General features: G+C 55.9%; 3 protein-coding genes across 9 annotated transcripts in view; 2 read left to right on the top strand and 1 right to left on the bottom strand.

Moving 5' to 3' along the window:
* The first annotated feature begins 948 nt into the window (after positions 1–948).
* On the top strand, positions 949–8,635 carry IGSF8 (immunoglobulin superfamily member 8). Of its 4 annotated transcripts, none has more exons than XM_067728315.1 (7): positions 949–1,339; positions 4,829–5,206; positions 5,913–6,374; positions 6,705–7,112; positions 7,325–7,738; positions 8,090–8,220; positions 8,382–8,635. In XM_067728315.1, the coding sequence occupies exons 1-6, from the start codon at positions 1,000–1,002 to the stop codon at positions 8,203–8,205; spliced, it is 2,118 nt and encodes a 705-aa protein (XP_067584416.1). In that variant the 5' UTR covers positions 949–999; the 3' UTR covers positions 8,206–8,220; positions 8,382–8,635. The 4 variants fall into 4 exon arrangements, with proteins under 4 accessions (XP_067584416.1, XP_067584418.1, XP_067584419.1 ...); XM_067728317.1 differs by lacking the exon at positions 949–1,339 and adding an exon at positions 1,492–1,755; XM_067728318.1 differs by lacking the exon at positions 949–1,339 and adding an exon at positions 2,477–3,036.
* A 690-nt stretch (positions 8,636–9,325) lies between these two features.
* KCNJ9 (potassium inwardly rectifying channel subfamily J member 9) overlaps positions 9,326–26,106 on the bottom strand; it is a 55,723-nt gene continuing 38,942 nt past the window's right edge. For 2 of the 4 annotated variants that reach the window (XM_067728321.1, XM_067728322.1), the window contains exons 3-4: positions 14,970–15,876; positions 9,326–12,342 (exon numbers count right to left, since the gene is read on the bottom strand). In XM_067728321.1, the coding sequence (XP_067584422.1) occupies positions 12,011–12,342; positions 14,970–15,819 (1,182 nt within the window). In that variant the 5' untranslated portion in view covers positions 15,820–15,876 and the 3' untranslated portion in view covers positions 9,326–12,010. Of the gene's footprint in view, positions 12,343–14,969; positions 15,877–16,924; positions 17,288–18,118; positions 18,294–26,106 lie in introns of those variants that run through there. The other 2 variants (XM_067728320.1, XM_067728323.1) reach the window with 2 other exon arrangements.
* KCNJ10 (potassium inwardly rectifying channel subfamily J member 10) overlaps positions 25,653–26,106 on the top strand; it is a 32,654-nt gene continuing 32,200 nt past the window's right edge. Inside the window, exon 1 of the mRNA XM_067728325.1 lies at positions 25,653–25,835. The gene's annotated coding sequence lies outside the window, so the exon portion shown is untranslated. The remainder of the gene's footprint in view (positions 25,836–26,106) is intronic.

Raw genomic sequence — 26,106 nt, 5'->3', positions numbered from 1 at the left:
TTCCTGGGCCAGAACTGGAAGTATTGAGAGGGGAGGGTTGGACCTCTGATTCCCTCAACTGTCCCCAGCGTTCTGTCTCAGAATTTCTCCAGTCTCTCCAGGGTTCCTGAATGTGGCTTCAACTGAGCACTTCCTCTGATCTAGCCACTGTGTCAGGCTCTGGGAAGACAAAGTCAGGGAATGTCTGGTCTGGCCTGTGTCACTTCCCCTCTCTGGGCCTCCATTCTCTCCTCTGTAAAAGGGAGTGACGAGTGAGTGGGAGGGTTGGGGGAATGAGTGGGGACTGATGGAAGTTTGAGGATGAAGGTGCTAGATGAGCTCTGGGGTCACCTCCTACGGATGGCCACTCTGACAGGCTTAGCTTTGCAGACCTGGCTGTCCCTTTTCCTGGTTCTAGTTCCACCCTTCCAGCTCCTTCCCACTCCCCACATTCTCCACAGTTGAGAAAGAAACAGAGTGCCTAGGAAAGATGCCTTTTCCTGTCTCCAACCTCCAGGGCACACCCCACCCCTCCCAGTGCAGAGTGTTGTCCACTTCTCCTCACTGGAACTAGAGACTCCTTCACCTAAACCCAGGCTCACCCTTTCCTTAGGTCCTAACTAAACCTCTTAGCAAAGAGTTTAAATAATTTATCCCCCGGTCCCATCTCCTATTTAGTGTATCCTGTGCCAAGCACTTTCTGTACATTATCTCAATTAACATCACAAAAATCCTTTGGGATGGATGTCATCCACCTCAATTTGCCAACAAGAAAACAGGTTGGAGGAGGTTAAGCAAGTTGACCAGGATCGCCAGCCAGGAAGTGACAGCATCCAAACGGCCCAGCCTCCTAACTCACTTCTTCTGGTTCTGCCCCGAGGGGGTGGCAAACAGGTCTCCAGTGACATTGCAGAGCCCTGAAGCGCCCTTCAGACCAGATCCTCCTCGTTCCTTAACTCCTAGATCCCGCCCTTTCCCACTTCAGCAGGGTTTGCGGCAAGGCCTAGAGGCCTAGAGCAAATGGCTGGATTCAAAGTGAGAAGCCACAGTCACCTAGCCGACTCCAGGGCCCCTGCACCCAACTCTCAGGGAAAAGCTGGAAGGTGCAGGGTACCTGTGCCCTCTGCGGAGCAGCCGGAGATTTGGCCAAGACCAGGTGCAGCCCGCCCCCGGACCGGGGTCGGGGCGGAGACAGGGCTGAGGGGGCGGGCCCGGGTGGGGGTCGGGGCGGAGCCGGGTACCGAAGAGGGGGCGGGGCTAGGGCTGGAGTCCGGGTGGAGCCTGGAGCAGGGTCGGGGGGAGCCGGGGCCGAGGTCCAGGACCCCGTTGGGGCACACCCGGGGACCTGAGCAGGGCCAAGGTCTGGAGGGGTCAGGGCGGAGTTGGGGACCGGAGTGGGGCCGGGGCCGGGGCCGGGAGCCCAGGGCGGGGGCGGGGCCTGGGTAAGGCGGGGCGGGAATGGTCTTCCGAGTTGCCAAGGCGGGAGGGAAAACAGAGGCGGAGGAGAGGAGGAGGGGAGAAGGGAGGAGGGAGGAGGGCAGAGGGAAGAGGGCAGAGGGAAGAGGGCCGTGACTTGGCAGCTCCAGCTTCGCTCCGCTTCGCTCCGCGCACCCACGCCTCGCTGCCCCGCTTCGTGCCCCCCACCCGGGCATGCGCCCCCCGAACCCCCGGCCACCCAGAGCCCGCGCCGCCCCCCAGAGCCTTCGCAGAGCCGGCTGCGCAGGATGGGCGCCCTCGGTCCCAAGCCGCCGCCGCTGCTGCTGCTGTTAATCCTGGGTAAGCCCGGCTCTGGCTCCCAGCCCCGCCCGGCAGGTGCCTGCCACCTGGTGACCAGCCCTGCCCTCCTCCCCAGCATTTCGGAGCCCCTCGCACCCGCTTCTCCGTCAGGGGCTCCCCCAGCCTCCCCGGGCCTGGCGCCCAGCTGCTGTCTGTGGCCGCGCTCCGAGCCAGTCTTGGGGCGGGCGGGGGTGGGGTAGCGGTGAAGGTTCCCCAGTTCTAGGCCCCGGGCTGGGGCACAGTGAGGACCCACCGGATGTCGCCCCCAGGAACCGCCAGGCCCCACTTCTCAGCCGGCACACTCAGGTCCTGAGGTCGCTGCGCACAAATGCTGCGACTCCTCTCTGCCTCACTTAGCTTAAGGCCCGGCCTTGGGTGCTCGCCCTGGTGGGCAGTGCCTGTCCATCTTTATAATTGCCCAAGTTGGCTGGAGGCCCAGGGGCCGGTTCTGCCCACAGTCTTTGAAGTACGTCTACCCTAACTGCACCCCCCTACCACCCCGCTTCATCATCTGAAGTTGGAGGCAGTTCCAGCTCCATCCTGGGCTGGGTCTTTCCCCCACTTTCCCTCTCCCAGATAGCAGCACTTGGCTTGTAGCCTCCCTGGTTGTCACACTCCCTTAGTCCCAGCTTCCCTGCCTCAGGAGAAACCAGGCTCCGTGGAGACTGATGCTGAGCTCTCCAAGCACCCTGTACCTGTTGTGGTGGGTGTTCCGGGCCACCGCTGCATGGATGCATGAGGACCGTGACGGTGGAAATGTTTTTGGCGTGAATGGGAGGGCTCCCTGTAGGGGTGGTCTGGGGAGGAGTATGGTATCGAGGCAGTGAGACTGCCTGTACAGATGTTCAGGAGACTGAAACCCTTGAAATAAGAATACAGGGTGGTGAGGGGGTGGCTTTGGTGTCAGGATTTGGAGCTGCCATAGTTAAGGCAGAGGCTGACGTAGCCCCAGCCGCCTGTTTCTAGACCAGAGCTGCATCGTGGTGCCAAGGAGCCTCCCTGTGCTGCATAGGTCCCTGGGCCCTGGGGGACTAGAATGAGTCCTGTCCTTGGGGCCCTGGATGGGAGGCAGGAGGATGTACAGAGGAAGGAGCTGTGAGGCCTGGCTGCCTAGTACTTGGCCCTTTTTCCCCAGTGGGCAGCGTGGAGCAGAGAGGAGCCCAGGGTAAATGTGGTGCAGAGATAGAAGAGCTTGCCGGATGTGAGCGCCCTGGGTGTAGGTGCTTAACTTTCATTTTGAAGATGAGGAAATGAAGTCACTTGCCCCAGAGAACATATCTAGTGAGTGTTGGGGCTTGGATTTGAAACCACTCCCGTGTGACTCCAAAGCAGGTCTCTTTGCTCTCCTTTCCCTCTCCGCTAACACAGAGGAGGGGACCTGGCTGGGGAGAGAGCTGCCTGGCAGCTGGTTTCCCGAGGCAGTGGGGGTGACTTTCCCATGGGGCTCTCCAAGCATCAGCATTTGTGGAGGCAGGAAGATGGGAGGGGGCCCTCCTGAGCAGAGTCTGCCCGGAGCCCAGGGAAGGTGTCAGCTCGCTTGTCTCCGCCATCGCTCTGATTATGAAACAGCCTCGGGCAGAGCCCTGCTGAGACACAGGCTCACTCACTGTCAGGGTGGAAGCTCTTAGCTCTCTTCCAGAAACTGAGGCCTGGGAGTGGAAGGGGCTGGTCCAAGCGGTACAGCTGGGGATGGGGATGGGGATGGGGATGGGGCTGGAACCCGACCTCCTGATCCCAGCCTGTGCTCTAACCGAGCAACCACAAGTTTTCCCTCTGACTCAGCCGCAGGAAGAAGGGAAAGGTAAGGGTAGTGCTTCTGGAGGAGCTGGAGGACAGTTTGAGTACAGATTAGGTGTTTTCCTCCAGCCGGTTATGCCCCTGGGACATTCTGGTTGGTGAGGTCAGTGCCCTCAGGCCTCTCCTTGGAGTTCCCCATGCCTCTCTGGCTTTGTCCCTCTGCAGGGGCGTGTGGAAGCTAGCCAAGGATAGTAGGAACTTGGCCAAGACATTATACTTCTTGTACCTTAACTTTCTCATCTGTAAAGTGGAGGCAGAGGGCTGACCCAGCCCTTCTTACATTCTGAGGTTCTGTGATCTGGGGCTGTGGAAGGATGGAAGGAGAGAAGGAAGAAGCTGAGCCCTCCAAGGCCACCGGGAGTATCTGCGAGGGCAGGGTAGGGGTGAGGGTGGGGTGAAGAAGAATGTTGGCCTCTTTGAGGAGAGAAGGATGGGAAGGGGCAGCTGGGGGCTTATTGCCGCCCTACTGAAAGGGAGCGGGGATGTAAATAAATGCACACCGTATGCAAATGAAGGCTTCTGTTAGGGAGCTGGAGGGGGTGGGGTGAGGGCTGTTTGTCAGCTGGGCCTGCCCGGGAAGATTGGCAGGCACTGGTGGGGGAGGGGAGCTTCTGCCTCCAGAGGCAGAGGGCAGAGGCTGGTTCTTGCCCCATGAGCCTCAGCTGCCTCGGCAGCGCTGTGGGGCAGAGGAGCAGTGAGCTCATGGCACAGCTGGAGTGGGGAGGGATTGTGTGGTGAGAACTGACTGGGCCTGTGCTCTGTCCTGCTCGGGCCACTGGCTCCATTGTCTGGAGTCCCCTGGCCCAGGTGACACAGCTGAGCGAACCAGCCCTTCTGATCAAGATTTGGCCAGCTCCCTTCAAACAAAGGAGGGGGACATGTGGTCTCAGGATCCCTTAGCTAGAAGGCTCAACTGGCATAAACGTGGGGAGACGGGGTGGAGGGGGAATTAAGGCACAGCCGGAATCGGGAATGGTTAAATCAGGAAGCAGATACACTCCTTTCTGACCTTAGATGCTCTGCTTCTGGCCTGCCAGTAATGGGGTGTTTCTGGGGTCTGAGGCAAACCTGGCTCTATACCACCACCTCCTTGAGACCCAGGTGTCTTACCTCCCAGCATCCTTTGCCTGTTCTCGGAACAGGGCCCAAGTGTACACCAACTTTCCTCAGGTTTCCTTTCCTTTCACAAGCAGAGGTCAAGAGTGATGCGGGGGTGGGGGTGGGGGGCTGCAGTAGGGACCCAGGCATCCCTAACTTCTCCTGTCCTTCCCTCTAGGAGTCGGGTGCTGTGCCCGGGAGGTGCTAGTCCCTCAGGGGCCCCTGTATCGCGTGGCTGGCACAGCCATCTCCATCTCCTGCAATGTCACTGGCTACGAGGGCCCTGCCCAGCAGGACTTCGAGTGGTTCCTGTACAGGCCTGAGGCCCCAGAGGCTGCCCTGGGTATTGTCAGTACCAGGGATACCCGATTCTCCTATGCTGTCTTTGGGCCCCGAGTGGCAGCTGGTGAGGTACAGGTGCAGCGACTGCAGGGTGATGCCGTGGTGCTCAAGATTGCCCGCCTGCAGGCCCAGGATGCTGGCATTTACGAGTGCTACACACCCTCCACTGATGCCCACTACCTGGGCAGCTACAGCGGCAAAGTGGAACTGAGAGGTACTGGGCCCTGGGATGGGGTCAGGGCCGTGCCCTCCCAAAAGGCAGAAAGTCAGGGCCAGCAGGGACCTAAGAGGAACCTGAGGCCCAACGAGGTTAAGTGACTTGCATGAAGTCACCCAACAAGTTAGTGGCTGGCCTGAGACTCTAACCCAGAACTCTGGGTTAACTCTCTTCATTCCAGTCCACGGCTCTTATTCTGTCAAGCTACTTCCTGGGAGAGGAGAAGTGTCCCTAAGCTCTCCAGCCCCTTTCCATTCCCTGATGGGGTAGGGGAGCCTGACAGGGTGAACAGACTCCATTCCTGGAGATTCCAGGATCCAGATCTGGGGGAGTGGGGGTGGCGGGGGAAATAGAGGCAGGGTAGGAGGAGTGAGACCACATGACATTCTTGCTCTCAAGTTTGTCTTCTGAGAAGGAAGACAGAGCCACTCTTCTGAGTATTTCAAACAGGGGTCAGTCTCAAACATAAGGGTCAGTAGGCGATGGGCTGGTTCTATGAAATTCAACAAGTATTGAGTGCCTGTTGTGTGCCCAGCACTGTGCTTGGCACCATTGGGTTACAGAAGAAATAATACAGCATGAAGTCTCTGCCTTCTAGGAGCTCACAGTCTATTTAGGGAAATAGGTTGTAGGTAGGAAACAGTACCAAGGGTTAGTTACTGTACAGCTCCCAGCCCTCCCTCACTCCAGCTGTTCTCTCCAGTTCTTCCAGATATGCTGCAGGTGTCTGCTGCCCCCCCAGGGCCCCGGGGCCGTCAGGCCCCAGCTTCACCCCCTCGCCTGATGGTGCACGAGGGGCAGGAGCTGGCACTGGGCTGCCTGGCACGGACGAGCACGGAGAAGCACACACACCTGGCCGTGTCCTTTGGGCGAGCTGTGCCCGAGGCGCCAGTGGGGCGAGCAACGCTGCAGGAAGTGGTGGGACTCCGGCCCGACATGGCCGTGGAGGCCGGAGCTCCCTACGCTGAGCGGCTGGCGGCAGGGGAGCTGCGGCTGGGCAAGGAGGGGACTGAGCGCTACCGCATGGTGGTGGGGGGCGCCCAGGCGGACGACGCAGGCACCTACCACTGCACTGCCGCTGAGTGGATTCAGGATCCCGACGGCAGCTGGGCCCAGATTGCGGAGAAGAGGGCTGTCCTGGCCCACGTGGACGTGCAGACGCTGTGTGAGTGCCACACGTCCCACGGTGCCAGCTGGGAGCCTTGGTATCTCAGTAGGCACCATGGGCACTAGATGGCCATCGTCTGACTCCAGGGAGCCCACCTTCCCTAGAGTGAAGTCCCATTAGTATCGCTTCCTGTCAGCACCTGTACCCGTGACGGGCTTTCTCTGCTCAGAAATTGGGTGTGGGGATGGGAGGGCCATGGCTGAGGGGTGAGAGCCAGGCCCCTGGGTGGCAAAGACGGGTGGCCTCGAAGTTGCTGCTGTCAAGGAAGGACAGGTGCTCTGTGCCCTCTCCTGCCTCCCTGACACCCCTTCCCCTCCTGTGTTTCAGCCAGCCAGCTGGCAGTGACAGTGGGGCCTGGGGAACGTCGGATCGGCCCAGGGGAGCCCTTGGAGCTGCTGTGCAATGTGTCAGGGGCCCTGCCCCCAACGGGCCGTCATGCCGCCTACTCCGTGGGCTGGGAGATGGCACCTGCGGGGGCACCTGGGCCCGGCCGCCTGGTTGCCCAGCTGGACACGGAGGGTGTGGGCAGTCTGGGCCCTGGCTACGAGGGCCGGCACATTGCCATGGAGAAGGTGGCTTCCAGAACCTACCGGCTACGGCTGGAGGCTGCCCGGCCCGGGGATGCGGGTACCTACCGCTGCCTCGCCAAGGCCTATGTCCGAGGGTCTGGGGCCCGGCTTCGGGAAGCCGCCAGTGCCCGCTCCCGGCCCCTCCCCGTGCACGTGCGTGAGGAAGGTGAGAGGGGGCGGGTTGGCCCTGGACAGGATATGGGGTCTGCAGAACCTTTCCCTTCTGTTTCTGTGCCTCTCTCCCTCTCCATCGGCTGCCTCCGTGTCTGTCTCACACTCCTCTTCTAAGATTGTGGGGACACCCGGAGTTTCTGGGGTGTTGCTTGGACAGCAGTCCTAACCCCATGCCCCTTTCACCTTCTGACTTTTGTTCTGCAGGTGTGGTGCTGGAGGCTGTGGCCTGGCTAGCGGGAGGCACAGTGTACCGCGGGGAGACGGCCTCCCTGCTCTGCAACATCTCCGTGCGGGGCGGCCCCCCCGGGCTGCGGCTGGCTGCCAGCTGGTGGGTGGAGAGGCTGGAGGACGGGGAGCTGAGCTCTGCCCCTGCCCAGCTGGTGGGTGGCGTGGGCCAGGACGGTGTGGCAGAGCTGGGGGTCCGGCCCGGAGGAGGCCCCGTCAGCGTGGAGCTGGTGGGGCCCCGAAGCCATCGGCTGAGACTGCACGGCTTGGGGCCCGAGGACGAAGGCGTGTACCACTGTGCCCCCAGCGCCTGGGTGCAGCACGCTGACTACAGCTGGTACCAGGCGGGCAGTGCCCGCTCAGGGCCTGTCACGGTCTACCCGTACACACATGGTGAGCGGTGCCCCCCCTTGCTCACGCGCCCCCAGCCCCCCTCACCCCTATGCTCTTGTTCTCCTTTTTGCATCTCATCCTCCTGCCAGTGGTCCCTCTGGTTCCTCTTTCTCTTCCTCTTTGCTTCACACGGAAAGTCTGAAAGTCCAGCTTTCAGCCCTTCAGTGCCCGGCTGCCCCGGTGTCCTGGTGGTAGGGGCTGGCTTGAGCGCAGAGCGGGCAGGGAGCAGGCGGGGGAAAGCTGTGTGGGAACGGGAGGAGGTGGTGTGGACAGCCTGACCGAGAAGGTACTGGCACGTGGGTGGAGGGCAGTGACACCCCGGACTGAACACAGCCATCCTCTCTTGCCCAGCCCTGGACACCCTGTTTGTGCCCCTGCTGGTGGGTGCAGGGCTTGCCCTAGCCATCGGAGCCACCATCCTGGGCTCCATCACCTGCTGCTTCATGAAGAGGCTGCAGAAACGGTGATCCCTCACACCCCAGGTGAGGGGCAAGGACCCCCATCCCCATCCCTGTCTTCCCTAGTCCTGAGATGAGCAGCTCCCTCCCTGGTCCCAGCTGGAGAAGGAGAAGCCCCTCTCAGCTCTGCGGGCCAGGGCCAGGAGGAATTCACACTCTCCACGTGCATTCTCCCGTTCCTGCAGGTGTGACTATCTTCCAGCCCAGCCGCAAGCCCGCCTCTGGTGTCTGAATACCCTCTCCCTCTGCCTGCCCTTCCTTTAATTTATTTGACCTACTCCCACCCAGAGTGGGGGACACGGCCCCCATGCCCCACTCCTTCCTTCCCAAGCTCCTCCCTCTGGCCTTCTGTTCATGATCTCATACATAGCCCAAAGGGAGGCCGTTCCCTGTCCTAGAATTAGTTTTTCTAAAATGTGAATAAACTTGTTTTATAAAATCCAGGGCTGGCTGTGTCTTCCCCGCCATGAGGCTCTAAGAGGCAGGGGCGTGTTGGCAGGTGGGCTACTGGGGGCTGACAGCCTCTTCTGGACGACCCGCACTTCTCTTCCCCCCCCAGAAACACCATCTGGCCTCCGTGGGCCGTGCCACCTACCCCGGGAGGGGAAACCTGGGTCCCATCTGCTGTCTGAGCTGTCAGTGCAGAGCCAGTTCCTGTTGGGATTCCTCCTTGGGGTGGGGAGAGAGAAAGGGGGATGAGTTCCAGTTGAGCACGGCCTCTGCCCCTAGACTTCTCCCAGGTTGCAGGGCAGGGTCTTCCAGGGCCCGGTGCCCTTTTCTGAGTCCCCATGCTATTCTGCAGTCTCATTCTCTCCGTCAGGCTGATCTTGGACCTGACTCCTCCCCCCAGGCCCTGGGGCCTCAGCCTTTCTCCCCCTGATCTCCATTATTCTGCCTGACAGCAGCAGAATGGAAGGCCCAGGACACAGCCACCTAGGCGACGGGGACGCCAGCAGTCAGAGGGGCCCCTGCACACACCCGCCCCACCACCTGCGCGCAAGCCCCCTTGCTTCACCCGTCCTCCCGTGCCCCCGGGGCTCCCTGCATTTGTCTCTGCCTAAGGATTCTCGGATCCTAGAATTCTTAGCTGCACTGCACCTCGAGAGGCACACAGTCTACCTCTTTCAACTCAGTGATTTAAACATTTATTGAGCATTACCAGTTTACCAAGTGTTGTTTTTACAGATAGGGAAACTGAGGCCCAGAGAAGTGATGCGACTTGCCCAGAGTCATAGAACTAATTCGTGACAGTGTCAGGCCTAGAACCCAGGTCCCCAGACTCCTGGCACTGCACACAGTGGGGCCCTGAGTGGTCGCTGAGTGGCAAGGAGAGGGGTGGCGGGGTCCCAATGCCTTCCATCCAGCCTCAGTTCCTCTACGGTGGGTTCACTTGCAATGGGTGAACTACCGCGTGAGTGAGTGTGGACACCCAGAGCCCGCTCCCTCCTGTCCGGACTCTAGATGTTTCAGCAAATTAAACCAGAACTGCTTCTTACCCCCATGCCCCAACATTTGTTCTTTGGGAACAGCCAGCACCAGTGTTCAGGGACCTCATCTTTGGGTGATAGTGACCCAAGTCACCCTGTGACCTGAGGCAAAGATGTTCTCTCCGAGCGGACCCAAGCTGGCGTGGGCTCCCTCCGCAGCCCCCTTTCCTGCTTCCAGGAGGCACAGCATCCCCCAGGACCCCAGCTTCCCAGCCTGGAATGCAGCACACTGGGGTGCTTCCCCGCAAGGGGCTCAGACTTTTGTTAAAGAACAGGAATGGGGTGCAGCCCGGGCCAAGGGCTGGAGGTCACTGCTGGGCCCGTGTGGTGGGAGGGTGTGTCTGCCTGTGTGCACACATCTCTCCCAGAGGCAGGTCCCCCTACCTCTGCCCCTTCTCGACTCGCCATTGCTCCTCCTTCACAATCCTGGGGTGGGGGGTGTCCCTGGTGACCGCGATGACACCAGGAAGGGGGTACACGTGGCGTGGGAACACCTCTCCAGGGGCTCCTGCCCCAGCTGGGCAGACGGCAGGTCACAGTCACATCCAGACATTTGGACTCTCGCTTCTCTCTCTCACATCTCCCACATTTAATCCTGCCTCTTAAGTCCTACGTGGGATTCTCTCCTTTGCCACAGATGCCCTTCCTACTTCAGCTCAGCACCACCCTGGCAGCACTTCCCCTGAAGCCTTCCCGACTGCTCTGTCCCATCTATCTTGCCTACTCATCTTGCCCAAACACCATCTCTAGCTTGTCACAGCCCTATTTCCACTGACGGGCGAGTCCCTAGGCCCAGAGTCGGACTCTTCAGCCTTGGTTTCACGGTCTCCTTTCCCCTCACCGCAGTTCTCCATACCCATTATATTTCAGTCTCCTCCCCGAGGACCCTCAGCTACTCCTCAGCTTGACGCCCACCTCCTGACAGGACCCTCAAGTCTGCTTAGGGAAGGGCTTCTCGGAGCGTGGTCCCTGTTCCAGCAGCGTCAGCAGGACCTGGGACTTGTTAGAAATGCAAAGTTTTGGTCTCTAGACCCATTAAGTCAGAAACTCTGGGAGTGGGACTCAGCCATATGTGTTCCCAAGCCCTCCAGGGGACCCTGATGCCCACCCAAGTTCGTGACTGCTGGCTCAGGTCACTCTCCAGGCCTGACGCAATCCGTGACGCAACTCTGATTACCAAGCCCTTCCACCCCGTGCTCGGAGAGATCGCCCAGGTTCTCAGTTTGAAACAGCTGCCACAGGCATATTTCTCTGTTTTCCCCACGTGTACTGTATTCCCAGAATAGGAATCGGGTCTCTGACTGTCCTCCCCACACATGCCCGGGTCAGTGCTCTGGACCCAACGGGCACCCAGTGAACCACGTGAATGACTCCCTCTCACTGTGCCCTAAGACCGATTCTGCTTTCCTGAGGACCCCGTGTCCCAGCTCTAGTGAACTCATGTTTCTCCATCTCTCCCCGGCCCTTCTTCCTCCTCAGAACCTCTCTATCCCCTCCCACCCCTGCAGTGGTACTCACGAGACCTCACTTCACTGTCAGAAAATAGCCATCCCTTGTTCCCCTTTCCTAGGCCCTGCCCCAGGGCCCCAGCTCTGGCATCTCCCCCATCGCCGGTTTCCCTGCACACATGGACAAGGTCATTCACACCCTGCTGAGCCGCCCTGCAGCCTTTCGCCCTCCCTCTCAGCCTGTCACAGTGGCAGGGGTGGAGCTGGGAGGGCACCCTCCTCATCTCTGCCCGCCTCCGTCCAGCTTTCTCACCTCTGGGTCAGCTTGGGCTACTGTGTCCGGTGAGACAGGTGTGCCAGACTCAGGGAAGCTGGCTGATGAGGTGAGTGGGGCCTAAACTCCAGCCCACACTCTGCTCCCCAAGCCATGCACCCTAGTTTGGGGTAGTGTCAGTCTGGAGGGAAAAGGCGCCTTTTTAGAATTTGCACCAAGATGCTCTGTGAGTCAGCGGCAGCCCTGAGCACACCACCTGTCTGTTGGTCTGTTGGCCCATTCACCTATCCACTGGCTGGCTGTCTCTCTCTGCTTCCACCTTCTCATCCAACCCGCATAGGTCCATCCTCTGTCCATCCATCCACGCGTGAACAGAAGTGAAGGTCAAACACAGACAGGCTGGCGAGTTTACCCATTCCCCACCCTCCGTCCTCCTGAAATCAGGATCTCTCCCATCCATGTTGGATCCCAGACCTGAGATTCTGAGGAGGCTCCCCAGCTTTAGTGCATTCCCAGGGACCTTGCCTGCGCCCTCCTCCACCTTCCATAACCAGCTCCCCAGGTACCTGTGTCTGGCCCTGCCACAGGGATCTGGAGGAAACTGGTCACACCTTGGACTCACTCTCCGGGGGCGGCAGGCAGCCGTTCTGCTCTTTGTCAGCCCCAGCGTCTTCGCCCGCCCCCTCCCCCAGCCCCTCCTCCTCCACCTTCTCATCCAGCCGGCTGGGGATGGACCAGTAGAGATGGGCGTCAAGGCGGGCTGCGGCCTCGGCCAGCTCCCGGGCACTGCATGAGGGTGTGGGCACCTCAAAGGTCTCGTGGAAGCTGGCATAGTCCACCTCGTAGAAGCCATCCTCCAGGGTCAGCACTGACGTGAAGCGGTGACCCCACAGCACCTCATCCACCAGGTAGGAGCTCCGAGCTTGGCATGTCATTCCTGGGGGTAAGGGCATGGGTCAAGGGGGATCCCGGCCCCAGCCTTCCCTCCCCTGCCTCATTCCACAACCCTATTCCTAGAACCCTTCCCTGGAGCCCTCCTCAAGGACCCCCACCCACCCACTTTGGTCCAGCCCGCTTTCTCTTCCTTCCCAACTCTTGTACTTGTCCAGTTCCCCCTCCTCCTCTCCATTTGCCCCAACTCCTCTTAACCTCCAGCCCACATTCTCCCCTCCTCTCCACTGGAGATGCCAGTCAGAGAAGTTTAACCTTGAAACTGACCTTGGGGATCATCTAGCCCAATTTTCCTCTCCATACAGGGCTCCCCACTGGAGCATTCCCAATAATGGGCAACTAGCTTGCTCTTGATTACATCTCAGGATTGAGAGCTCACCACCTCACAAGGAGCCCACTCCTTTGTGTGACGGCTCTAATATTTGGGTTGTTCTTTATACAGAGCTAAAATCTGCCACCCTTATTTTCACTCTCCTGCTGTATGACACCCCTTCAAGTATCTGAAAGCAGGAGTCTCAGTTTTCATCATGTCTTCTCTCCTTCAGGCTGAACATCCCTGTCTCCCTCCACCACTCCTGATGTGACCTGGCTTCCAAAAATTTTACTTTCTTGACTGCAAACCAGAGTGGCCAAGGAGGATCCTTTAAGCACTCTGAGTGTGATAAATACTCCAACTGTGGCCTGATCCATGCATAAGAGAGGGCTCGCCACCTCTCTCTTCTGGCCATGACGCTTTAGCTAATAGGGCCCAAGATTACATTACATAAACATTTTTGGAAGCTGTATCACATTGCCTGTGGCCAACTAAAACCCCCGATTCTTTTCTCACCAGAGCTCTTCCATGCTGTGCTTACATAAGTGATTTTTTAAAGCCTAAATGTAGAACTTTATATTTATTCGTTTTAAATGTCATCTTGTTGGATTTTGGCTCATTTTACTTGCTTTTCAGAAGCATTTTGGATACTGACTCTCTCACCCAAAATATTACCATCCTTTCCAGCTTTGTCTCTCTAGAAAAATCCAACAAGCTCCCCTCCCTATCTCCTCCACCCTACCCTCCCCGTATCTCCTCCACCTCACCCTCCCCTGTCCTCCTTGCTGTGGGCCTGTGTCCTGTTTTCTCTGTGGGGTGGGCACACCCACCGGGGCAAGTGATTTTCCTTCTACCCTGAGATCTCTCATGTTCCCCACAGCTCATATGCACCTCCGAACAAGGGAGAACGGAAGAGTGAACATTAGCTAAGCAGAGACTGGCTCTCAACATTGAAAGCCCTGCCCTGAGCAAACTTGGGGACATTCCTTTGTTCCTTTGGTGAAGACTGGCGTAGGAAATGTCCAGTAGAGGAGGGGAAGAAGAGGCAAAAGGGACACTGGGGAGAGGGGCTGCAAGGAAGGAAGGGAAGGGCTGGAGGTACAAAGGGAGAAGAGGGTTGGGCAGGGACTTCTCAGGCACCAGCAAAAATGTGCCAGCCGGTGAGATGAGAGGAAAGGAAGTAGGGTGCATGGGGGAGGGAGAAGGAGTTAGGGGAGTATTGGGGTGGGGAGAAGGAGTGGGGAACACTGAGGCAGAGAGCGGTGAAGTAGAGGCTCAGCATGAAGGGCCAGGAAAAGGGTTTGATGACACCAGTCTGGGAGAAGCCAGCAGAGGGCAACACTGGCAACAGTGGCAGGAACTGCAGGGCCCCCTGCTGGGCCTTTGGTTATCCCACTTGCAGTTTTCTTCTCCACTTCTGGATCTCAAGTCCCAAAGGACTCATTTGCTGCCCCTGCACTGGTCTTATCCTACCTGCTCCCAAACCTTTCACTGTATAAGCCTGAGTTGGAGGTTCTGACATCACAGGTACATTGCTAGTTCCTTCTGGAAAGGGGCTTGAAATGTGCAGATCATCTATCCTTTGTCAGTGGAAACCGAATCTTCTGATGGATGGGGAAACTGAGGCAGAAGTGAGCCCAGCTATCAACCTCTCCCTAAGGTCCAGCCTAGGAATAACTCAGGCCATGGAAAACCTGCACCATCACATTCCAGGGGCCTGGACCCCTCAGTACTGAGAAAAACCCGGAACCTAACCCTTCCTTCCTACTCTGCACCCTAAATGCTGAAGCCAGACTGCCTGGGTCCAATCCAGACGTGGCCACTTATTTAGCCTATGACTGTGGACAACTTAACCTTTCACTGGGGCAATTTCCTCCCTGAAAAATGAGCACAGTAACAAGAAATTACCTTCATGGGGCTCCGATTAAATAAACCAGGAGGTGTAAAGTGCTTTGGAACCGTGCAGGGCACAGAGTAAGCACTGGGTGTTGTCTACTATCATTACTGTCTCCTATTCCCAGTGACACAGACCTCTCAGCCCAGGGCCCCAGGCCAGGGCCACTTCGGAGGATTCCTCCCAGCTTTCTCTCGCCTCTCTGGGTGGGTGGGTGGGGGGTCACTCTTTTCATACACCCCTCCCAAACCATCTCATCTCGGCTCTCCTCCACCAGCCTCTCCATCCACCCCCCCCCCCACCCCGCTTCCTCCGCCCTGGCCCCTCTGGGTCCAATTCCCCGCCCACCCGCTCCCCTCCTCCCCCTGCACTTCCTCCTCTCCCTTCTCCTTCAGCCCGCCCGCACCCGTGGCTTCCACCATGCCCTCGAGGATGACGACGATCTCGAAGTCGTCCCTCTCGAGGGCGCGGCGCGACGCCTCCCAGAAGGGGCTGGCGGCGTCGATCTCGTGGCTGATGACGAGCGGTGAGACGAGGAAGAGGCGGTCGTCGCCCGTGTCAAAGCCCACGCTGAGGTCGGTCTGGTGCAGCGGGATGAACTCGCCCTCGAGCGTCTGGCGCGAGCGGATGAGCTTGGCGCGGATGGAAGCCTCGACTATGTGCGACGAGCGCAGGTCACCCACGCGGAACATGAGGCAGAGGCGCCCGTCGCGCAGCGACACCACGGCGTGCGAGGAGAAGACGAGCGTGGCGGCGCGCTTGTTGGGCTGCGAGATCTTGACGAACATGCAGCCCACCATGAAGGCGTTCACCATGGAGCCCAGGATGGCCTGCAGCAGCAGCAGCACGATGCCCTCGGGGCACTGGTCGGTGATGACGCGGTGCCCGTAGCCGATGGTGGTCTCCGTCTCGATGGAGAAGAGGAAGGCGGCCACGAAGCCGTTGAGGTTGTTGACGCACGGCGTCCACGCCGTGTCCTCCAGGTGCTCCAGGTCGCCGCGGCCGTAGGCGATCAGCCACCAGATGGCGCCGAAGAAGAGCCAGGTGAGCGCGTAGGCCAGCACGAAGAAGAGCAGGCTCAGGCGCCACTGCAGGTCCACGAGCGTGGTGAACAGGTCGGTCAGGTAGCGGTACGTCTCGCGCACGTTGCCCTGCTGCACGTTGCAGCGGCCGTCCTTCTCCACGTAGCGCTGGCGGCCGCGGCGCCGCGGCTGCTCCTCAGGCCCCGGCGAGAAGGCGGCGTTCTCCTGCGCCATGGCCGTGGCCGCGGCGGGGAGGTCACGGCCCGGGCGGCGGCGCGGGGCCTGGAGGGGCTGAGAGGTGGGCCAGATTAGCCGAGCCGCGGGAGAGGCCGAGACGTCCGGGCCTGCGCCCAGGGGCCGGGTGGCCCAGAGCGAGTCCCTTGCTGTGTCAGCCTCAGCTTTCCGCATCGGTAGAATGGGAACAATACACACAACCCTAGCCGTCCCCACCCCCATCTCACAACACCGTGAAGATCAAATGGGATAGTGTGTATGAACTGGATCGCACTCTGCACGACTATTTTCAGGGAAACGGGGTACCAGAGGTCTTGGTCCCACTGCTCTAACTGGGCTGTGCAGCACCTCACGGCCACCCCCAGGCGAGAGGCCCAGGCAAGGAGGGAGTTTCCTGAAACGCTTAGACTGTGGGTTCCTTCGAGGCAGGTGCTTAATCTTCCTCTCCTGTGCAGAGCCCTCCCTGCCTGAAGGCCACCCCCGCCCCACTCCGCCCTGGCTGATATCAGGCCATCCCCTAATCCCTGTCTCCGCAATTCAACCTGCTGTCTAACCAGGCTCTTTGGAAGTTCACCTGGAGACTGACACAGAAAGTCTTTCCCATTCCTTCCTCCCTGAACCTCGCTTACTCTACCCCCTCCCACATCTTCTTCCTCTCAACAAGCTTACGAAGGAGAAATGGAAGTGGTGGAAAACGAGTGAAAAATCTCCAGTGGGCAAGGGTTGAACATTCCCACCTTGGGAAATTCCTACTGGAAATCCTCCCTGAGGACTGACCATGATCAATGCGGCTGTAGCGTCAGCCCCATTTCCCCTAGGTTATTTCCACAGTGGAGACAGCCTGCAAATGGGCAGGAGGACGGGAGAATATGAGATCAACATGGACAGCCGGGGTAAAGGAAGCACAAAGTTCAAGGTAGGCTTGCAGCCCTCTAGTATCCTATTCTTCATGAGCCGTTAAATCAGATAAGTGATTTAAGCACACACCTTTACCTCCTTCCTCCCTTCAGTTCGCCCCTCCCTCCCCAGCCTCCCACCTCCCTTGACTATCCTTAAACGGCCCCCCTCCATATGCCGCAAAGCTCACATTCCCAGGGAAGCCTACCTGATTTTGTTTTAAGTTCTTCCCCGTGAGGAGCTCTCTGAGCTGCAGGCTGCCCTGAGAGAGAGAGACCCAGAGCCCTTCCCTAGGCACCCAGGGGCCCCTAGGAGGTATGGCTCGTATGAGGAAAGGTTAAGAATTCAGGACTTTTCAACTTTCCCTTCTTCTTGGGAATCAGCCTCTTTCCCCACTCCAAGGAAACCTGGGCTGGCTCGGGTGGGGTGATGGAGGGGAAGAGTGTGACATAAGGACCACAGATGGCCTGGACGTTTGACCAGGTCCTGGGGAGAAACTGCCTGGGTATGGAACTCCAAACCCAGCACTGTCGAATTTAAATTCTGGAGTGAGATGTTCTGCAGCCAGACCTTTGGAGGGTGTGTGTGTGTGTGTGTGTGTGTGTGTGTGTGTGTGTGTGTGTGTGTTTGTGGTGTGGTGTGGTGGGGTAGAGGGCAGGAGGAAAAAAAATGAGACGGCTTGGAGCTTAGGGGCATCCCTTACATTTCCAGGAGGAATCAGGGGACACAGGATCCAGGAACCCCAATGCAATGGCAGATTAGGGTCTTCCCCTCCCCCAACCATGAGCTTGCTTTTTCTCTTCCTGCAGCCCACGATGTCCTCGGTTGGCTTAGAGATCACAGGTCATTCAGAGAAGTACCTGGGCCCACTTATTCCAGCTTCTGCCAGGGTGGGCTTTCAGATGTTCTCTCAGGGTCTTAGGTAATCTGACCCCCAATCTGCCTGCTGAGCTGCCTCTGCCCAGGTGTGGGGAAGAAATGCCAGAGTCTGATGGCCCCCAGAACTCTCTCACCCGCCATTGCCCTGGGAATCTAGGTGGGCCTCACTTTGATTGTGTTTTATCTCCTGTCTTCGGGCTGCACTTTCTCCATGGGTAAGGAAAGGTGTGAAATTGTTGCCTCTATCTCAAGAGCATCGATTTCTACACCTTCCCTCCAAAGAGTCCTGTTCCTCCAGCCTATTCCTCCTTATTTCATGTGCATGCTGTCCCCCTTTCCAGAAGACCCCAGTGCTGCATTTTCCTGGATCTCCCTTTCTCTGGCTAGAGAGTGCTGGCCAGCAAGGGGGCTTATTTTTTGGAAGGGGATCGGGCGAAAACTCCCTCAGGAACCAGCTCTTCCCAAACCCCCACTTGCCTTGGAAATAGGGGCCCAAACCCAAGTCCCCTGGAACTCAACTCACAGCGTGTGGAGAGGAGAGTAGCCGGCAGCAGAGACCCCTGGGGGTGTAGCGTCCATGCCCCTGACACCGCCTCCCCCCCTACCCCAGCCCCCTTGGAGGGTGGGAGCCGCAGGCACCGCTGTTTCTCCTAAATGTAGCGGCAGCTCTGACTAGGACTTGCTATCTGTGTCATCCGCACTTCCCAGGCTCCCCTGCTCCTCTCCTGTTTCCACAGCAACCAGTCTGGCGACAGCTCTAGAGCATCCCCCTCCCCTCCCCAGTCCTGGGTACCACTAGAGGCTGATCCATACGCCATAGCTATTTTTAGCCAAAGTTCCTCCTCCTGGACAACTCAGAGCTCGCCTCTTCACCCCCTGAGGAAAACAAAACAAAAAAGAAAAAAAGAAAAGCTAGCATGCTGACTCTTTCCTAAGAAGCTCCTTGCTCTGGGAAAATACAGGCCTTGATGTGTTTGGGAATTAGGCATTTGGTTTCCTAGGGATTCACCTCCAGCCGGGCTTCTGGGTGCATGTGCTGCTCTCCGGTCAGGCCTGCCATCGCAGTCTCCGTTTTTGGAGAGGTCACCCTGATCCAGAAGAAGGTAGCTAGAGGGAAAAGAGGTCCACCCAAGGAAGGGAGGTAGGGTCAGAGGTGCTAATCTTTGTCACTGATTTGTGATGTGACCCAGAGGAATCACTTCCCTTCCCTCAGCCACAGTCGCTCCATCTTTCACAAGACGTGGACGTGTGCAAATAGCCCTTTCTGCCTACTTTACAGGGTGTGCAGATCGAACGAGGGAATGTAAATAGAAGGGCTTTGAGGAGTGGTTTCTTAACAGCAAAAGGTCTAGAAACAACCCAAACGTCCAACAGAGAGAAAAGGCTAGTTGAGGGCTTACTAACTCTTCATTCAACAAATTTTTGTGGAGCCCACGTGCCAGGTAATGTGCTAGGTGGGGCTGGTTACAGAAGTGGATAAGTCCCTGGCCGCCAGGAGCTCATGGTCCAGTGGGGGAGAAAGATCCGTAAGCACAGAATACTAACACTACTACTGAGAACTGACTGAGCATCAGCTCTGAGCTAGACACGCGCCGTATTCAACAACCCTGGGCGATACCCTATGAGACAGGTATTATTTTCTCTACTTATAGATGAGAAAATTAAAACTGAAAAACGTGAAGTGATTTACCTAATGTCACAGAGTTGGATATCGGCAGAGAAGTAGTCACACTCATACACCTGTGTCACACCCCCGTGCTCCGCTCCCTTGGTGATGCAATATTTGTGGCAGAGCAATATAATCAGTTACTATGTTCATATATGTAAATGTGCATGCAGGTACACTGTTACATAAAAACCAGGACATGAAAGTCTTCTTTTTTATTTTTGCCCGCAGCACCACATGTCTTGCAGGATCCCAGTTCCCCAACCAGCGGTCAAACCTGTGCCCCCTGCAGTGGAAGCGTGGAGTCCTAACCACTGGACCGCCAGGGAATTCCCCAAAGTATTCTTATAAACTGATCATAACTGTATAGAAATAGCTTTAGGAATACTGATAAAAATCAGGAAAAAAAAATTGGAGAAATGGAAATACTTCAATGTTCATTTTCCCCAGGGAAATAATCAAAAGCAGAGAGTGGTAGACGAATGCCAGGTGTTGCTAGTATCAGCATTATTATACCCAAGATATTGATCAGTTCTCCAGCTGCCTTAAAGTTGGAACAGGGAGATGTGAGCTAGAGAAGCAGGACGATATAGCAATGGATACCAGCAGGTGAGAAGTTCCTGGAATGGCCTGGCAAGGTGGAAAAGGTGGTGCTGAGTAATATAGTCTCAGGAGGCAGTGTCCTGGGTTCAACCCCCAACTCTGTCCCCTATCAGCTGGGTGACTTTGAGCAAGTTACTTAACCTCTCTGACCAGTTTCTTCATCTAAGAACTGAGAACAGCTGTATTATCCATCTCGGGGGGATTGTCATGAGGATTACATGAGGCAGTGGTGGCACATTGTAAGTACTCAGTAGATGCTAGCTATGGTCTTCCTTCTTCTCCTCATCATCGTCTTCATCCCAGGCATCTCCTGAAATCTCCACCTACCCTGTGCCACCTTCCTCTGTGCTGGTGCCACCCAGTGAGACCTGCAGGGGGCACTCCTGGTACACCGCCCTCCTCTCCCAGCCCTCTCGCCTGTGTTTCTTGTTCCAAGTGGAAATATCGAGTTTTCAGCCCGAGATTGGCATCAGGAGGGCTGTTAAAGCCCCAGTCAACATCCCCGTCTCCTGGGCCTGGCCCTGTCACCTGAGCCTTGGGACTGCTAGCCTGCCCTTCTCTGTCCTGCCAAGCAGCTGCTCACGTTGGTTCCACTGTGCCAGAAGCTCAGAGAGAAGAAACCAAACTCCTGGGCAAGAACGTATTTGCATAGAACTGGCCCCATTTCCTGGAGGGGGAAATCACAGGGCTGGCAGCGTCCTCCGGAAGATGTATCAGCCAGCCCCCTGCCTCAGTGCAGGCTGCCTTGAGCGCGGCCTTCCTGACAAAGGAGAACACCACCCCCTCCCCTGCTTTATGGATCCGGCAGGTCCTGGACTTTGCCTGGTATCTAACCTCAATTCTTTGTTTATCATTGAACTTGAACAGAGTGAGGGAAAAACATGTTTTCTGAGGTACCAGGATACAGAAAAATAAGCAGGATCCTAGCTTTCAGGTATTATGAAGTAAAGAAAGCAACTTTACGAGGAGTCAATGAAATATGTCAGTACAGTTGTGACAATGGGAGATTGGGTTTGGAACTGGAGAATCTTGAGGGCAGGATGGGCACAGCTGGGGCCACATTGCTGGTCTATAAAGAACCTTGGTACAAGGTAGAAAAAAGGAACCCCCTCTGGGCAGATGCACTCCTTATGGCATGTAGCAAGTGGTACTTCGGCATAAGAATAAAATAAAAAGGGGAATCCCTCCAGTAGACACGGCTCCAAGCCATGATGCAAGGAACGGCAAACTGAACATGGTTCAGTCCTCAGTTTTCCCCCACAGTGGGTGCCTTAATGCAGTGCACAAACTGTACAACTGTATGTGGCAGCCTTGGGATCAACCAATCTGGGAAGATTTCCTTGAGCAATATCATGAGACTTCTTAGGTAAAAGGTTGGAGGTGGGAGAGGAAGCATGATGGGGAATACAGGAGATGGCTGAGGATATGAACTTAATGGAGCAGGGAGGCCAATCAGTAGATTATAACAATTTCTATAAATTCAAGGGAGATGGGGCACTAGAAAACTCAGAGCAGAGGGAGCATAGGTTTGCAGGAGTGAAATGTGGCTGGATATTAGAGTGAAATGGGGAGAAGCAGAGCACAGATCCAGGACACATGGAGCCCCACTGGGCTTCTGAGGCTGCGGGCTTTGCTGGTCTCCTGGCTGAGTTCAGGAGAGCAAAAGGATCAGAACCTTCTCATACACAGGTCTATCTTGCTTTATAGGACTGGAGGAAGTAGACCAGGATCTAAAAGTCATGGACGTTAGAGGTAGTCCAGAATTAATCTTCACTTTACAGGTAAGGGATGCATCCCAGGCAAATTACAGACAAGGATGGGTCCCAAGTAATTTACAGGTAAGGGATGGGCCCCAAGAGCATAGACAGAACTAAGACCCAGGCCTCCTGGCTCCTGGTCCCTGGTTGTTTCTTTATTCCCTGTTGCCTCCCTCCTACCACAGTATATTGGGTGTTTCAATAGAATTTCTGTCCATTGGACCCAATTAGAAAGGTACCTAGTTAAACCACCTAGTTAAAGAAATTCTGGATAGAACCCTTTGGTAATGTGATTAAGCATCCCCTAACTTATGTCTTATAAATGTGAGTTCTTGTAAATCACGTTTACTGAAAGGAGGTGGTATACCTAAATAATGATCCATTCATGACTTGGTAGGGGAGTGTAGCTCAGTCCCTCTCTTGGATTTCTCCTCTGTGGTCACGATTATCCAGCTATTAGGTGCCCTACTACTAATGGAAATTGTTCAGCCTTGTGGGGCCCGAATACTAAAATGCCCCTTGGAATCCTGTGGTGGGCGTTGTCAGTATCTCTATTTCCAGCCGATCCCTCTGACTGTGAAATGTTGCCTATTCTGAGCCTCCTCATGCCTCCTGACCCAAAGCTTCCCTCATCCCTTCCGTCCGCACTGGCTTTTCCCAGCAGAAGCCCCTCATACTGCTGCCCACTTGTGGATTCTCCTTCCCAAACAAGTTATTCACCCCTTACTGTCCTCTGTGCTCTGAAGGAGCCCCTGCCCTATTACAAATGAGGTAAAAGAAGAGATGAGGCCAAAGTTGGGAGGAGGGAGTTAGAAAGGAGCAACTGAGAATAAGAAAGACAGAACTTGCTAAAGTGAGGAAACAGGGGTGTCCTTAAAAAGAGATGGTTCCCCTAACTGCCATTTTCTGTGGGAACACTGGACATCGCAACCCTGGCAAATTTTTCATACCGATGTGTGCTCATATGGACAAGTTTATGTTTCAACTATGCAAAATCACTCTAGTGTTACCTCGAGACAAGCTTTGGAGTTCAACGTGCGTGGATTCAAATTCCAAATCGAACACTTTCTAGCTATGTTACCATAGGCGAGCTGCTGAAACTCTCTGAACCACAGTTTCTCCATCTCAAGTAATATGTATATCTTGTGTAGTAAACACTCAAAAATATGAATGTCCTATGCCATTTATTATTGATTTCCTATTGGGCTCCTGGTGACTGTTCTAGGACTTCTTTCTTTTGTAAAAAGACCTCGAAATTAAAAACTGACATTTGATATGTAGAAAGGAATGTATACATGATGGATATCTGTGTATATGCTATAAAACGTAATTTAAGAACAAAAGCTCGATTTAAATCACTCTTGTAAAATTAGAAACTTACAGTGCCGTTCAAGCTATCTGTGTCTTTTTCCACAACCTCTGCACACCTGCTGTTATGGAACTTCTAAATGCTTTCTAATTGCTCAGTCCCACTGCCACCCTGAGTTTCAGTAAATGGCTCTTTTGAACTACAGAAGAGTGAAAACCATTTGGAAGGAACTTCTGCAGAGACTCCTTCACCACCAGGTATCTCTTTCTGCTCCTGCCCTTTGATTCTTTCTTCCCTCCTCTCTCAGAGGAGTACTCCAAATGTCGAGCTGAGGAGTTTGGACTGCGACCTGCAAGCAAGGGCCACCAGTTTGGGGTTTTGATCCAAGGGCACAGGGACTGACATTGTGAATACAGGTTACCTCTTCCTTTGAGACTAGAGAGAAGGGTGAAGGGCGGGTCAAGGTCCTGGGCTGCTAGTGACCTTCCTGATCCTGACAGTAGCCATGAAAGGAGAAAGGATATCCTAGAGACATAGAACAAAGGGAGACTTGACAGAATTTGGTGGTTTTGTTGACATGTCAATGGATGGAACATAGGGTAAGGGTGAAGAGTGAAGATGATTTTTAGCTTTTTAATCTGATCAACTGGGAGGAACACAGAAGTAAGGAAGGAAGTCATGAGAACTCCCAGCCTTGAGGAGGAAGAGGATGAGTTCAGTTTGGAGCCTGTCCAGCTGGGAGTGGAAATCCCCTGCCAGCCACTGGAACTGTGGAGGTAATGCTCTAAAGAGAGCCTAAGGCTGAAGGTAGAGATTTGGGTATAACTCAGGAACGATAGTTGGAGCCATGTAAGTGACGAAGGGTCCAGGAGCAGGACATGGAAAGAGAACGTAAGACTGAACCTTGGGTATTGGAGGAGGAAACAGCTGTAGGTTGGGGTGCATAGGGGCAGTGGAAGAAGATGAGGCTGGAATGGCACCAGGTCCAGGTCATAAGAGGCCTTCTGTTCCATGGTTAGGAATTTGGACTTTACTTATAGACAATGGGCAGTCTATGGAAAGGTTAAATCGGGAAGTGACACAGTCAGATTGGTGTTTCAGAGAGATCGGTGTTTCTTCTTAAATGAAGGATTTCATGATCTGACAGATTATTAGAGTGGAGAAAGACTAGAGGTAGGCATTAGAAGGCTGCTGTAGTAATCCTGGTGAGAGGTGATGGGGTCCTGGACCACTGGCATGATGATGAGATGGAGAGGAAGGGAGTGGGATTTATGTGATTCAGAAAGTAGATGCATTGATTAGATGAGGGAGATGGGGTGAGGAAGAATGAAGTCTAGGATTGCTGCCATGTTTCCTCTTGAGTCAAACCATTTTGTTCACCTGCAGATTAGTGTTCCTACAATTCTGCTCTACCTTTGTCTCCCCTCTGCTCAAGAAAACTTCATTTACTCTCCATTGCCTTCAGAGCTGACCATGAATGGGCACAGCTCTATACTTACTAGAGGTCTTCCCCCACCACAAACGCTACGCTTACCTTCAGCCCAGTGGCCCCCCACCCCCGCCATGGGGGCTATTTGAAATGGACATTTACCCATCATAGGGCGTCTAGAGGCTGAACTGAACTAAAATGTCAAGTGCCTTTCCTCTTTTTCCCCCCACTATGTATATCAACTCAATATGATAATACTGGTTACCGATTAGTAGTTAAATATCTACGATGAGCAAAAATGGGGAAATAAATGTTTTCTTCCTTAATACATGCCAAGAGTGGGAGATTGTGGATAAAAACCTCTCAAAACATGGATTCAGATAATGAAAGAAGTCCTTCGTGTTGAAAAGGTTGAGAACCACCACTCCGTATTCTGGTCCAGTGGACCACTTTGCTGCTGTTTCCCAAGCAGACTTGTATTTTTCCTGTCCTCCCAGGACTTTGTGAATGCAGTTACCTCTGCCTTAAATGCCCTCCCCACCGTCTCCCCGTACCTGAATCCTCTGCATTCTTTAGGGGCCTTATCGGATGGATGTCACGTCTGTCCTCCCACATCTGCAGGACCCCCTAAGTAGAGTGATCTTTCCCTTTCTGCTGCCTCCAGCACCTCCTGGGCACTTGGGCTGCGTGTTCTGCCCTCTCTCAGACCAAGCCACTGCAAGTGGGAATGATGTCTGCGCATTTCGCATCCAGGACCTCACCCTGCACTTAGAAAATGGCAAACAGCATGGAAATGGTGCTGAAGGATATAACCCCGTAGTCCCGAGCCCGCCCCTTCGGCGCTGCCTGTCGGGCAACTGGGCCGGTCCTGAATTCATTTCCACCTCATTAACTCGGCCCCAGGTCCGCCTCCGCCTGCTCCCGCTCTCGTTCCCCATCCCTGACACGACAGCCTCCTTTTTCTTCCTTCTCTCTTCCCCTGTCATCTTGCCAGCTCGGCTTCTATCGCTTCGCCTATCGTCTCTCTATTTCTCCCTGAGTCTGTCTGGGTCTCTGTCTTTGGGTGTTGCTCTCCGTCCTGCTCCTCCAGCTGTCTGGGGCTCTGCTTCGTTGCCCCTACGCCCCACCCCCTGCCCAGTCCCCTCCAATCCCGGCAGCTCGGGCCTGGCGCTCCACATTCCCATTGGCCTGTCTGGAGCCCCCCGCCCCCGCCAGCCCGGCCCCTCCAGGTCCCTCAGTTCACGCAAAGTTTGGCTCTGCGCTGCGGAGGGAGGGGGCGGCCCGGCCCGGCCCAGCTCTGCCCCCGGCCGGCCCGACCCCGGCCCCGGCCCCAGGACCAGCCCTTATCTGATCCCGGCTCCGAGTTTAAGAGTCCTGGCCCTGCCCGTCGCACAGCTCCGTTCCTCACGCCTGCCCGCCCCGTCTGTCCGTCTGTCCCGCTGCCCATCCGAGGGGCCACTCCACCCCGGACCCAAGGTAAGACCCTGGCCCTGATGAAGGAGTGCTGCCGCCGCAGCGGGGGTCCTGTCCACCTCACTCTCCAGAGATACCGGGGCCCCCAGCCCCTAGGTCCCTACCCTGACTTGCCTCAGTGGTACCGTCCTATTCCCCAGCCTCCCACCGGAGCGGCCCCAAACGGAGCCTTATAGGAAGGGCTCATCAAGAAGGAAACTTTCCCAAACTGGTCACCTCAGCACTTTCAGCTAAGAAAGGGGCTTTCCTAATGCTCCTTCCTATTGGGCAGACC

Source organism: Pseudorca crassidens, chromosome 2 (assembly GCF_039906515.1).
Source record: "Pseudorca crassidens isolate mPseCra1 chromosome 2, mPseCra1.hap1, whole genome shotgun sequence".
NCBI classification, from domain to species: Eukaryota; Metazoa; Chordata; class Mammalia; order Artiodactyla; family Delphinidae; genus Pseudorca; species Pseudorca crassidens.
This window is presented reverse-complemented; position numbering and strand designations above follow the sequence as displayed.